The 13,815-nt window shown below is 36.4% G+C and overlaps 3 protein-coding genes across 3 annotated transcripts; 1 reads left to right on the top strand and 2 right to left on the bottom strand.

The window, feature by feature from the left end:
- Positions 1 to 1,592: 1,592 nt before the first annotated feature.
- On the top strand, positions 1,593 to 4,481 carry LOC106296153 (nuclear poly(A) polymerase 3). Its single transcript, XM_013732221.1, has 11 exons — positions 1,593 to 1,741; positions 1,834 to 1,889; positions 1,963 to 2,040; positions 2,117 to 2,224; positions 2,308 to 2,370; positions 2,440 to 2,601; positions 2,688 to 2,801; positions 3,003 to 3,065; positions 3,144 to 3,440; positions 3,519 to 3,683; positions 3,768 to 4,481. Exons 1-11 carry the CDS (start codon positions 1,714 to 1,716, stop codon positions 4,173 to 4,175), a joined length of 1,542 nt encoding a protein of 513 aa, XP_013587675.1. The 5' UTR covers positions 1,593 to 1,713; the 3' UTR covers positions 4,176 to 4,481.
- Positions 4,397 to 7,467, bottom strand: LOC106296154 (galactokinase). The gene is made up of 12 exons (XM_013732222.1): positions 7,073 to 7,467; positions 6,745 to 6,920; positions 6,437 to 6,483; positions 6,252 to 6,346; positions 6,079 to 6,161; positions 5,926 to 5,994; positions 5,648 to 5,833; positions 5,302 to 5,571; positions 5,139 to 5,209; positions 4,973 to 5,050; positions 4,746 to 4,887; positions 4,397 to 4,667 (listed from the first exon to the last, which is right to left on the bottom strand). The coding sequence occupies exons 1-12, from the start codon at positions 7,233 to 7,235 to the stop codon at positions 4,557 to 4,559; spliced, it is 1,491 nt and encodes a 496-aa protein (XP_013587676.1). The 5' UTR covers positions 7,236 to 7,467; the 3' UTR covers positions 4,397 to 4,556.
- Positions 7,468 to 9,881: 2,414 nt separating this feature from the next.
- LOC106292685 (transcription factor bHLH148) lies at positions 9,882 to 10,797 on the bottom strand. Its single transcript, XM_013728328.1, has one exon. It carries the CDS (start codon positions 10,676 to 10,678, stop codon positions 10,022 to 10,024), a length of 657 nt encoding a protein of 218 aa, XP_013583782.1. The 5' UTR covers positions 10,679 to 10,797; the 3' UTR covers positions 9,882 to 10,021.
- Positions 10,798 to 13,815: the final 3,018 nt, after the last annotated feature.

Genomic DNA, 13,815 nt, shown 5'->3' with positions numbered 1-13,815 from the left:
GATCATATCCAACATCTCCCAACATTCAGTATCCTCCTTGATCCATATGGGAAAAGAGGAAATTAAAAAAAAAATGAGCGCCGTGATGGAATTCATGGACCATAGATATGGTCATTGACGCCTTCGAGAGAAAAAGAGACTTGAAACAGATGGAATATTTTTTTAAGCCAATGCAATCAGAGAGAATAAAACCAAGCTGTGTTCATATTCTTTTTCCTCTACTCTGTCATTTTATAAGGATTTATGACAACATTTATATGATTTTGGAAGGTACTTTTCAAAGCCTTACAAAATACAGTAGTATGAACCTCATATTAGTTTATAAATGATTTATAAACTTTACAAATAATCTATAAACTTTTGTATAGAGATTATAGATCTCTATAATTGTTTATAGACTCTTGTACCTTCTAATTTCTCAATAGATACGACTACGGCTATTACTTTAACCAAATGAAAAAAAATGTCTATTTCGTTTGAACGTTGTTCATAATTTTATATCTTCAAAAAATACATCAATAAGCCAGTCTCTTTTATGTTCTCAACCAATTAAATATGCAATACGTCCACTACCATAAGTATTTGTATACTTTAAACGTTCACTCTGTGTCAAAACAAATAGCATTTCGTATTTTGCACAATACCATCATAAGATAATCTATTATTAAACTCTGTAGGTGAACTAGAAACCCCTACCATAAAATAATCTAGACACATCTCATTCTTTAAAAGGGACAACCGCCTCCACACAAATAATAACTAAAACAGTAGATTTTCAAATTAACCAAAATCTAAAAATAAAATAAAAAATTATTAAAAATTGAAAATCTAATATAAACTGAAACGAGCATAATAATATTATAAAACATCATTTGTTGTTACATAATATATACTAATTATTATTTATGACATTATTGAAACTAAATTATTTTAAAATATAACTTTTATAATTTTATCACATTACATTTGATTTTCAATTGATTTATCTTGGAGGTGGGTGTATTAATTTATTACTGTGAGAAAATTAGTAAATGTAATAATATTAAAATATGATACTCTTAGTAATAAAAAAAATATTAGTTATTCTTGCTTTAAATTTTCTTCAACTATATCAAATTGAAATAAAAATAAAATAGAAAAATACAAATCATTATATTTTCCTTAATTTTTTAATTTCATAATTTTGTGTTCTTTAACAAAATTTCAGCTTGCACCAACAAAATTTAATAAAATTTGCAATATGATCTTATAATAAAAACATATTATATTTGCTATTTTCAATATAAAGTAAAATTTTAAATGATTTATAAATATTATATTTTAATATAAAATAGTTTTAATGTAAATTCAACCGTTCTACGGGCTGGCCGACCCCTAGTATTGGAAAAAAATTGGTACAAGGTCCATAATCTAACTGGGGCTATACGGTACTTCTGCAATGGATGCAGGGAGTCTTTCAAATTAAATGTTGAAGAGAAAAAAGTTAATAAATACAATTAAAAGACACATAAATGCCACGTATTAATAATAAGGCGGGGGGCCGAATCTATCATGCGCTGGAGTTAGGTAATATATAAAAGTCGTTTCAACTTTCAAGTTCAAAAACAAAAAGACCACGGCCGAGGGACGACGCCCCAAGAAAACGGCGGCATCACCGAATCTTTTTCTCTCTTTTTTCCCCCGAAAAAAAAATTCAGACGATCATCCCTGCACATGAGAAGAGGAGGCGAGAGATATACAGGTTGGATCATCGCCACGTTTTTAATCTATACAATAAACCCTTTATTTCTCGAGGATCCTCATGTTCACGGCTCTGTTTATCATGTCCCACAGGTTTGCCTCCTTACATGGCTGAATTAGAACAAGAATGCTCTGTTTCGCTTCGTCAGGTACATTGTGTGTGTTTTAGATATTTCAAGAATTTAGTATTTTCTAATGTTTACTTTTATCAAAATTTGGTAGCTTATGGTGAATGAAGGACTCATTCCATCTCCTGAAGATGACAAGAAACGAAGAAGCGTTATTCATATGCTACAAAGGGTAAACGTTTTCAACCTCTCTCGTATTCCAATGATTGTTGGATTGAAAGTTGATGTCTCTGAGTCTTAATGAACAGATAGTAGTGAGATGGATTAAGATCGTTGCTTGGAAACGACGTCTTCCTCAACATCATATCAACGCAACCAACGCCACCATAATCCCTTATGGATCCTATGGTCTTGGGGTGATTTGTTATTTTTCTCAAATAGTTATAATACATGTAAATAATGAATGAATGTTTTAACTAACTTCTCTCTTGTCATACAGGTTCATGGTTCTGAATCAGACATTGACGCTTTGTGCATTGGTCCTTTCTTCGCCACTATAACCGTACGTCCTCACCCTGTTCCACTGAATGGTCTTAATTATTGTTAACGATCGTTCTCTCAATTGCCACAGGAGGATTTTTTCATCGACTTGCATGATCTGTTAAAAAGTAGAGCCGAAGTTTCAGAGGTTCACTGTGTTAAAGATGCTAAAGTCCCTCTCATCCGCTTCAAATTTGATGGCATCTTGGTTGATCTTCCATACGCTCAGCTTCGAGTCTTATCAATCCCAAACGTTCGTTGGTTCCTCAACAACATTCCCAACTTATATTATTATCTTTATTCAAAAGATTCTTTTTAACTGCGAGGGCATGTTTTTAGAATGTAGATGTGCTGAACCCTTTCTTCTTGAGAGACATTGATGACACAAGCTGGAGAAGCTTGTCTGGAGTTCGCGCAAATCAATGCATCCTTCAGATAGTGCCTTCCGTTGAGGTAACACATCACAGGGCCTGTCCTAGGCATAGGCTAGTCAAGTATTCGCCTACTACCTCCAAAATTTTTGAAAAAAAATTACATATAAATAAGTTTCCAAATTTGTATTAAAAAATATTTTTTTATTGAAATTCTTACTAAATCGTTGAATATTTGGCTACTAATAACAACTTCTGTTTATTGAATGTATTCTTGTTTTAGTTGTTTCAATCATTGCTGCGGTGTGTGAAACTATGGGCAAAGAGGCGTGGTGTATACGGTAACGTAAGTCGCTAAGTGCATTATCATTGCTAATGATTAGGGCTAACATGTAATGATACAGTTTCACTTTTGTGTTTTCAGTTGAATGGGTTCCTTGGAGGAGTTCATATGGCTATCCTTGCAGCGTTTGTCTGCGGATATAACCCCAACGCTACGTTGAGTTCCCTTGTGGCGAGTTTCTTCAGCACGTTTGCTTATTGGCAGTGGCCTACACCAGTGGTGCTGCTGAGGGATGCTTACGCAGCTACTGGCTCTCCTCCAGGGCTAATGCCTATCCAGTTGCCTTGCGGTGGACGTCAGTACTGCAACTCCAACGTAACGAGGAGCACGTATTGCAAGATCATGTCAGAGTTTCACCGAGGGCATCATTTGACTAAGGTAAGAGAGAGAGAGAGTGTGTGTTATTTCCATCTTCTGAATGATTTGCTAACGTTTAGAAACGGTTGTGACCTGTAGGGTTACTTGAAACATGGCTTTAACTGGAACAGTTTGTTTGAGCCTTATCCGTATGCAACCACGTACGCTTGGTTCGTCAAGATACACCTCTCTGCTTCTAATGAGGAAGATCTGAGTGATTGGGTTGGTTGGGTTAAGTCACGTTTCCGCTCTCTACTGATCAAAGTATGCATTTTCACTCTTTCGATATGAAACTTTATAGAACATTCAGTCTCTTCTGCTTTAACCCATCTCATGTGTGTGATGTAGATAGAGGAAGTCTTTGGACTTTGTGATCCAAACCCAACAGAGCATTTAGAAGCCTGTGAGAAACAGCCAAACATTGTATACTACTGGGGGTTACATCTCAGAACCGTAAATGTTTCAGACATTGAATCCGTGGAGACAGACTTTCTGAAGAATGTCAACAACAGCGGAAGCTTCCAAGGATCAGTTGGTGGAATCCAGTTGTCAGTTGTGCAAACGTCTCAGCTTCCTAAGAATGTTGAGTGTGATACAAGTAACAGAAACAAGAGGGTGACAAGGACGTGTTGGAGAGTCCGGGATGATAACCACTGCAAGGATAAACCGGTTTACTCAAGGCATTTGCCTGGTTATGTGGTTGGGTATGAGAAGATTAATGACAGAGACGCTGAGAGTACTGATGTTAAGTGTTAGGTTGTGTTAGTAATGATGGTTCTACTTCTTGTAAACACTTTGTTTTTCTTTAGTTTTAGGCTTTAAATTGTGTGCTAATGATTCCAGGAAAGAAACTAGATTGACTTTTATAACTCTCTGATTTGTTGTAAATGTCTCTTGACCAATCCAAACTGTTTGCAAAAAAAGGGAAAAAAAAAACAAGATTCTCTAAAAAAAGGTGTGAATGAAACATACTTCAATGTACTAATGTCCACTACTATATATTTTATTTGATTTAAAGGCCAACCAATTATCCAGCAACAATGATACTATAGTTCAATGTAAGATGACAACTGCAAACAATTCAAATTGAGAAAAAGACTGAATAAATTAAGCAAGAGAAGAGAGGAAGAGGCATGTTCAGAAGTTGAAGATGGCAGCACCACTTGAAGGCTTGGAGGCAAAAAGGTAAAGCTCCATGTCTTCTTCCTTCACCACTCCTTTCTCTATCCTCTTCTTGTAGTACTTCTCCTGAAAATTATACAACAATCGCATTAACATTAGTGTCCTCTCAAAGTTATATAACATTAGTATACTAAACTATATTACCTTAACCGCAGCGATGAACTGAGAGACGCCAGATTCTTTAACCAAGGCAACAGTGCAACCGCCCCACCCAGCTCCGGTCAGTCTTGCTCCAAGTGCTCCATTCTCCCTGGAAACTTTAACTAGTTCTTCTAGCTCCGGGCAACTGCAAGATTTCATCACATTCATAAAAATCAATTTCACTTCCATTGGTTTCACAATTAACACTTTGTTCTCAAAATTTATGCAACCTGCACTCGTATAGCACACTACAGCTGTAATGGCTGTCGTTCATGAGATCACCAAGCTTCTTCAACTTCTCTTCGTCACTGCACAGTTAAAGTATCAAGGTCTTAAGGTAGGTTCCAACAAAAATTTATTCAAATGTTTGATGGCGAAAAGAGGTCTGAATCTGACCTTAAGTTTGAATAGACAGTGTCCTTGAAACCATGAACTCTCCGTGCTTCCGAGTAAACATGTGCAGCTCTCTATTGAATATGATTACAAGCAAAACCTCAAGACTTTGGTGAAAAACAAGAACAAGAACACAATGTTCCAGAGGGTTTGTACATTTATATACCTGATGCAATTTGAAATGCGTTGCAGCATTAAGTACAGCTAAAGATGTAGGATCGTTGTTCAAGATTGATGGTAACTTCTCCTCGACGATTCTCTCAATCTCCTCGGCCGTGTATGGTTCTTCTTTCAGATATTCTTTAACAGCTAGAACAGGATCAGAGGAGCCACGGTCACCAGCAAACGACACACATAAACCCTCCACGTCAGAGAGAGTCTTAACTTTTGATATTGCTTCTTTAGGTTCCATTCCAAGCTTAATGCCAAGTATGATCTACACAATACCACATGGTAGAGAAAGTCATGTATATAGTCTAAGTAAACAATGCAAAGTTAATGCTATGACTTACCGAAGCAAGTCGACACTCAACGACCCTGTTATTGTAATTAGTAGCAGCTGTGACCGCCTTCTGAGACTCTGCAAGAGAGTGTGCGATCACAAAACTCCCACCATCAGGGAGTTTCACGTCGGTGGCACGGACCGGGTTGAAGTCGATGAGCTCAGCAAAACCAGTTTTAGCCATGATAGAGATTGCCTGTTACAGTAAAATAAAAAACTGATCAATAAATGAAAAAAAAAGAGATGATTCTAGGTGCAGTGGTACTGAGAGATGATGGATTCTCTGACCTGGTCCATTCCACCAGATTGTGTTCCTATGTGTTGTTCACATTCACATGTTAGCTGTGCAAGTTCTTTCTGAAAGCGAGAACTCAGCCAATACAAATAATCAACAAGAGATAGAAAGTTTTATTTCATGAAAGTAGGAGTGAGTAAAAATACCTTTTCAAAGCTCTCACCAAAGACAGCCATAATAGCAATTGTTGATGAGCAAACAAAGGCAGCAGAACTTGACAGCCCAGACCCTGAATAAATAAATAAATAACTCTAATTAAAACTTTCTGATTAAAATGAGAACATGATGCATATCTATATATTGGGAAGTAGAGATAGACCTGTAGGAACAATGCCATCAACAACCACATCAAGTCCAACAGGTGAATCAACATTCACCCCTTTTGACTTTGCAAACTCATGGAACCCTTTGTACCTATAACAATCCAAAATCATAAGACATCTCAACAAAAGAAGAAGAAAAAGAGGGTGAGATCTCTTAGATGTATAAGAGAAGAGCCCTTACGCGCAGATGAAGTAATGACCCCACTTGTGATTCTTCAAGTCAATCTCCTGCAAAAGTTAGACATATAAATGATAAGGCACTAGTACAACTCTATCATCCCAACCAGGGCCGGCCCGGAGATTTCGGGGCCAGAAGGCGACTTAGTAAAAAATTTCAATAAATTTTGTTTTTCACAAAATCGGGGGTCTATGTCTATGTAATTTTTTTCAAAAAATTTGAGGACTCTAGGCGAATGTTTCATCCGGGTTTGACCAGGACCGGTCATGTTACTTTTTTGTGTGATAAAAGAGATTGATAGATTATAAAACCTGGAGAGGATCAGCAGGATAAGTACACATGGAGTACTTCTCATTAACGTTTGCAATCCTCAACTCATTCTGACCCTCACGTTTCCTGATAGCAATAATGGTGTCCTGACGAATAGCCATTGGGAGCACTGAGTATCCCTCATAGTCAATGTGCTCTCCGATCAGATTCACTCTTCCTGAAACAATACACACACATTAAAAAAAAAAACATCTCTTTCAGATCCAAAAAGTTAACACTATCCATCTAGAGATCAAGAGAAAAAATAAATAAAACAATAAAACAACAACAAAAAAACAGAACAACAAAGTCAAAACCAATGTTCTGTACCGGGAGAACGAGCGAAGAGCTGGGGAGAAGCACCGAAGGCTTGGTTGAATTTGGATTTCAAAGCGTCGAATCGTGAGTTAGCTTCTTGGAGCTGAGATCCTTCGCCGTAGACAGGATCAAGGGAGGTGAAGATCGGGACCGTGACTTCTTCTTGTTTCGCCATGTCTTGTCTTGTCGTCTCTCTATCGAATCCGATCTCACAGTTGTCACGAAATGTGTTCCTTCTCTTGCGTCATTATTGTTGAATATATCCACCGATCTTTTATTTAATGGTCTTAGATCCGTTAAGGAAGATCGTTTTAATCGAATATCTTTGAATCTAAAATATCTGTGAATATCCACGTATCTTTACTTATCCATAACTTTGGATAATTATTCACTTGTTCTCTTTTCTCAACTGTGATTGCTCAATTATACAAATAAATATCGTTAATTATTGCGAAAAAAATTTATGAACTTTGTCCAATTCTAGAAATAATGAATAAGTTGTCAAGTAGGGCCATGTTATTCTATAATTTGCAATATATTATTCGACTTTGAATATCTGACAAAAGACTAATCTTATAGAAACGTTAGAAAGTTATCTATCTTTTAACTTCTTTTTTTTTTTTAAACAACCCAGTTTACAGTTGTTCCATGATTGATAAACCAGTGGACTGATGATGATGGATTTATCCAACAAATGGAATATATCAACAACTGCTAATACACTAAGGGGAATTAACTTGAATATCTAAAAAAATATATAATATTACGTGTGAAAGAGATTAAATAAACTTTAAGGATGATTCCTGATAAAAGTAACGTTATACACCTTTTATATCGAGATTGAGCTTGTTCAACCTCAGCTACGTCTGTGAATCATTACATAAAACTCTAGAAACGGCCCTCAAGTTGTCGACCATAATGTGACCGAAAAGGGTTACCAAGACAAAGCGATCGAATTGTCTAAGCTGAAGCTGCGTCCAGATGACACGAGCTTGCGACATATCTCTTATGTATCCGTCCCTTTTTGTTATGCGCAGGAGGATGGTTTCGAGATCATCGACGAGTTCTTCTTTTCTATCGTCTAATATACGGCAAAACATTTTTGTCTCAGTTATTCTATGCGTCTTCTTCTCGCTTGTTCCGAAAGAAAATGTAGAGACTAGACATTACTGTTTGTTTGTGTTACTAGCTGATTTTTAAGAAAATATCAAAATCCAGAGACGTTCGTAGATTCTTTACATTATCTAGAAAGTGTGTTCTATGTGTTTGCACATAATGACATACAAATAATTTAAAACTATAGAATACTGTATACTGAAATGAAATCATGCTCCAAGCTATAAAACCCCCTACAAAACAAACTTATGTATCACAACAAATCTTGATCACATAGTTATGTGGAACATTTCACCGCAATCTTTATCTTCTTCGGAAGAAAAGAGTAAACAAACACGTACTTTACCAAAAAATTATTCATGGGTATGATTGGTGTTGGAGCTTTGTGGCTTTAGAAAGTCTGTCTCTAAAGCAATTTTTTTACCAATCAGGTTTTTTTTTTAAATTAATCATTATAAAGTTTCTAAAATCATTTTTAGTTTCTCCTTTTTGTGTTGTTTTTGTGTTGTTTTTTCTAAAGCCAACAATATAACTTTTTTTTTTGTTTTTTATTTTTTCACTAAAAATATTTTTTTTCTAACTAAATCACTTATCTAAATTTGTAACAATTTTATTAAAATTTTAAATTGACAAATTAATCATCGAAAGCATGAGGGAGTTGTTAATCACCTAGTTTTGATATAATAGATCACAAGAGTTTTCCTCCAAGACAATGAGAGGAAGCTAAAAAGGAAGGAAGAGGACAAGGGCATGCATGGCCACTCCCATGTGCTTCTTCATACTTTTCAAGTCACTTTCCACATTTTTAATATCTTTTGCTTTTGTCATTTCCTTCTTCTTTGTCGCTTTGTCATACTTTTTTTTGGTGTAAGCTTTGTCATACTTTAGTGGTCTTCCTATAATGCATTGTAATTTTTTTTTAAAAAAAAAAACAGGTTCTATTGCTTTATTAACTGATAAAAATTCATATCAATGATTCTCTTAGCACCAAAGATCGAATTTGTCACTCCAATAAGTTTTAGAATAATCAGCTTCGGAGTTAGTAGTCTACCATCAATGTGTGGTAACATCAACTTGGAGATAAAAGAGGGATAAAACAAAAAAACAAAACAAACTTGTAGTGCGTATGTTAAAAGAATACAAAAGAGGGAGGGACACAATAGAAGTGACTAGATGATTTAGCGACAGATATGTCCATCTATCTCATCATTTCAACGCATCAATCATTCTCTAATTAATCATCTCGTGTAACCCATCAATATCTCAATTATTTCAATGATTAAAAAACGAGCACTTACATATTATTTACCTTCCAAGTAATCACAAATCTACAAAAAAAATTAAAAAAATTCCCTCATCCCCAGTTTATTTGCTTGCAGTGCAAATCTATTTTCTTATTAACTTTGACATATATGGTACGTACATGCCATGTTGGATCGGAGGAATTTAAGTACACAGAAAATGTTTTTGGATGAAGTACGCCGAAAGTTCCGAGTAGGTTTAGTCTAATCCTATGGTTCACATCTTATTATTATAAGGTTTAAACAATTTCGACCAACCGCAATAACGTAGATATTAATCAAAACTAATACTAATCCACTACGGAGTGTCGGAGTTCGAATCTTAATGGCAAAGATATCGTTAATTAACTCATTTCAAATTTTACTTTAGTACTAAATTACTAATAACGAAGAAGAATCAGCAGTTGGGATGAGTGGTTTACACAAATTATACTCAAACCGGATCTTATATACATATTATTATATGTATATATCAATATTATATGAATGAGTTTTCGTATATTTAAAAAGGTCGAATATTGGCAAAATGACGATTTTAACCTCATCAAATCGGCGGAGGAGCAGAGCCTGAGTAGCCGGAGAGAAGCTCCACGAGAGAGTTCATGGCTCTGACTTGCATCTCCAGTGCTTGTATGTAATCGGTTGCTTCTTCTAGAATCACCGGTACAGATTCTTTTTTGCAACCCGGAACTAACCGGCCGAGAGAACGAACTTTCCGGTTAACCGTCGGTAAACTCTTCTTATTCAGTCCCACCACCGACACTCTCGGTTTCCTCCCTCTGCTGCTGCTAGCTCCCGTCGTGACCACCGTGGTCACGGCCGGTACGACCGTCTGCCTCGGCCGTTTCTGCTTCCGGAATTTCAGTTTGATCCGGTTAGCAAGGATCGCTCTGCTCCAGAGCGTCCTTCCGCGGGCGGAAACGGCGAGGGCGCGGTCGGCGGCTTCGCGGACGGCTTTTCCCCGCTTCTGAGCCGTTGGAGACGATGTCGACGCGGAGGAGGAAGAGCTGAGGCGGACCTGTTTCAGCGCCTGGATCAGCTTGGCGGAGTAGATACGCTGCTGCTTCTCCGATCTCCATCGCGCGTAGCTCTCACCGTCTCCGGTTGAAGCAGATAAGCTCTTCTTCTTTCCAACGAGAACGGTAGAGATTGAGTTTGAATTCGTCGGCGGTTGTTCGTTATCGGAGAACAGAGACGCCATGACCAGAGTTTTGATTCTGATGATGGAAGGAAAAGGGAAGGAGATAAAGAAGTTATATAAAGGAAGTCAGATACGAAACGGTGTCGTCTTGTAACTATATTCTTGTGGAAATGAAAAGTAATAATTAGCCCACATGGTTGTGGAATTATTAAAGAGATCAGTGTGACATTAAGCAATGTTTTGGTCTACGTTGAATATTTATCCTATGTATTACTCGATTAACAGCGATATTAGGAGGCAATATAAAAAGTTATACTCCATCAATCACGACTTTCCGCTCATTATCCATAATCTCAAGATAAACAGTCAACTAAAGACATATTGTCACATAACATTTTCAACATCTTGACAAAATACTGTGCCAGAATAAAGTAAATTCACCAGAGTATATCAAAATGGTTTCTGTTTCGTTTATACCATTAGTTTACATCATGTTCGGTTTACGTGTCGCCACCTGCAACTAATCAAGATGACAAAAAGAAGCATTAAATGTTTAGGAAACAAGATGGATGTAATTAACTAGGAGAGGTTAAATTGAATGCGGCTTTATAAAATTGAAATGCTACAAGGACTCTAGTGCCATGTGTGCAGGGAAACAATGATTGTTCCTCGTTTATGTTCTGTCTTTAGTTTCAATTTGGAGTAGTTTTTTTTTTTTTCCCATCTATTAATATTATAAAAGGACTAAAACCCAGAACAAAAAAAAACATAAAGCCCAAAAGAAAGGCAAAACAAAGGACTAACATTGGGACTCAAACCGTCCATCCACAACGGGCTACAATTAATATACCCAGAAACCCAAAAGACTAAAAACCCCAGCCCACGAACACTTTGCGATCCACGTGTTGGAGAAAGAGCGAGGCAAGATGACGTGTTGCAACCTCAACTGCGAGGAAACACGCGTTACTCTACCCTTCACACGTCATCGCCGTTCTGAGAAGCCACCGTCGGTTTCACTCGCCGACGTTTCGCCGCAAACACCGGAATCGGAAACACAACGCTCCTCTCTTAACACCCAATCACCCTTCCACGGAGAGCTTCCATCGACCAATCGAGATCTCATCCGGGAAACACCACCACACTCACCACGCTTTTGCTTACATATCTCCGTTCATCGGAGATCAACCTGGAGGATCTACGAATCGACGAAAAGCATCAACCGTCTACAATCGATCCTACAACTCCGAGTATCATGCATGACTGATACCCATCAGAGCTTGAGAAGGAGAGGCAGTGAGACAGAGGAGAACATAGTCGTAGATCGAACGGAGCCGGGAAAAACCAGCGATAGCGATGTTTGAAAGAGCCATCACCTCCCGGAAACAAAACCGGCCGTCCATCGCCAGAGAAGAAGGTGATAACGCCGGAGTCAGAGTCGGTCAGATAAAACAGAAACCGGAAACCAACAAACCTGACAGTCTCTCTCACTCTCAAGACAAGATCTAACCTCTCTGAAAGATTTTTTTTAAGATAAGAGAGGAAAATTGTTTGAGAAGAAGAGAGAGACTGTTTTTTCACGACTTTCAATTTGGAGTAGTTACTTGTGAAAGGAGTTCAAAAAAGAAGAAAAATAACCTAATTTATGCGTCATAAAGGTTGATTCTTTGGTGAAATGGAGGAGCAAAGAAGAGATTCAGATGGGATGACGACGTGTAAAACAACCATCGGGGAGATCTATTTGTGACTTTTAGTAGTTGTGTAATGGACTGACGAGGCAGAAGAGAGGGGCCAATAACTTAAACTTTGGATTTTGATGATTTCCTAAATATTACTACAGTTGTATTTAAATACTACTTTACACATAAAGTAAAATACCAAAACGAAATGCATGACTATGTAGGGTTAGTGGCGTAGCATTGCTTCTCTCTACGGCTATTTCATCTTTCTTTTCACTAATTTGCCTGTAAAGATCGTTAATCAACTCGTTCATTTTATGCTTTTTGTACATATATAAACACTAGTGGCATTGCCTATCTGTGATTCGATGAACCGAATAAATACTAATTTCGAAATAATCTTGAATTTTATGGTAAATTATTATAGGGATGATAGTATGGTATCATTATACAGAGGATCCCCTACGAAAATATTGAATTTTTCGGTAAATGTTCTATATACTGAAGCCTATGATCTTTAGTGTTGTTTTAAAATTTCTAAACACATTCTACATTTGTATTAATGTATATTAAACTCTCTTTCATGGTACATATGCATCGTTTTAATTTTTTGTCAATTAATTTAATAAAAATTTATAATACTCCCTAAATCGGTGGACTAACCATTATAAAATCGTCATTCTCTAAACAAACGGAGATAACAAGGTTCCAAACCTTTGACATTCATCATATGTTAGTGAAAGATGCAACTATGCAATAAAACAGTATTTTCATATTTTTGATTTTTTCTCAAAATCTATGTGTTAACACAACCCCTACGAAAATATTGAATTTTTCGGTAAATGCTCTATATACTGAAGCCTATGATCTTTAGTACTGTTTTAAAACTTCTAAACACATTCTACATTTATATTAATATATTAAACTCTCTTTCATGGTACATGGACATCATTTTAATTTTTTGTCAATTAACTTAGTAAAACTTCATAATACTCCATAAATTGGTGGACTAATCAGTATAAAATCGCTATTCTCTAGAAAAACAGAAACAACAAATGTTCCAAACCTCTTTGACCTTCATCATATGTTAGTGAATGATGCAACTATGCATTAAAACATAATTTTCATATTTTAAACTTTTTCATTGGAATATCGATCGAAACTTTCTATAGATCAATATAATGAGAGTTGAGATCATAGATCTAGTTAATAGTCAACAAGTCAATGCCCGCAAGACCGAAAGACTTGTTGATCAAATAGTTGAGCTTTACATTATTCTCTTTCATGGTATATGGGCATCTTTTTAATTTTTGTCAATTAATTTTGTAAAACTTCATAATACTCCCTAAATTGGTGGACTAACCACTGTAAAATCGCTATTCTCTAGAAAAACAGAGATAACAAAGGTTCCAAACCTCTTTGACCTTCATCATATGTTAGTGAAGGATGCAACTATGCATTAAAACAATAATTTCATATTTTTGAATTTTTATCAAAATCTATGTGTTAACTAACCCCAAC

This window comes from Brassica oleracea, chromosome C5 (genome assembly GCF_000695525.1).
Source record: "Brassica oleracea var. oleracea cultivar TO1000 chromosome C5, BOL, whole genome shotgun sequence".
NCBI lineage: Eukaryota > Viridiplantae > Streptophyta > Magnoliopsida > Brassicales > Brassicaceae > Brassica > Brassica oleracea.
The sequence above is the reverse complement of the archived record's forward strand: the minus strand, read 5'-3'. Positions and strand labels throughout refer to the sequence as shown.

Coding starts and splice junctions, on each gene's coding strand:
- LOC106296153 (XM_013732221.1), top strand. CDS start 1,714: ATGAGAAGAGGAGGCGAGAGATATACAG. Junction 1,890..1,962: donor GCTCTGTTTCGCTTCGTCAG/GTACATTGTGTG, acceptor AAAATTTGGTAG/CTTATGGTGAATGAAGGACT. Junction 3,684..3,767: donor TCCGCTCTCTACTGATCAAA/GTATGCATTTTC, acceptor TGTGTGATGTAG/ATAGAGGAAGTCTTTGGACT.
- LOC106296154 (XM_013732222.1), bottom strand. CDS start 7,235: ATGGCGAAACAAGAAGAAGTCACGGTCCCGATCTTCACCTCCCTTGAT. Junction 6,162..6,251: donor TGATGGCATTGTTCCTACAG/GTCTATCTCTAC, acceptor TTATTTATTCAG/GGTCTGGGCTGTCAAGTTCT. Junction 4,668..4,745: donor AGTTCATCGCTGCGGTTAAG/GTAATATAGTTT, acceptor TATAATTTTCAG/GAGAAGTACTACAAGAAGAG.
- LOC106292685 (XM_013728328.1), bottom strand. CDS start 10,678: ATGGCGTCTCTGTTCTCCGATAACGAACAACCGCCGACGAATTCAAAC.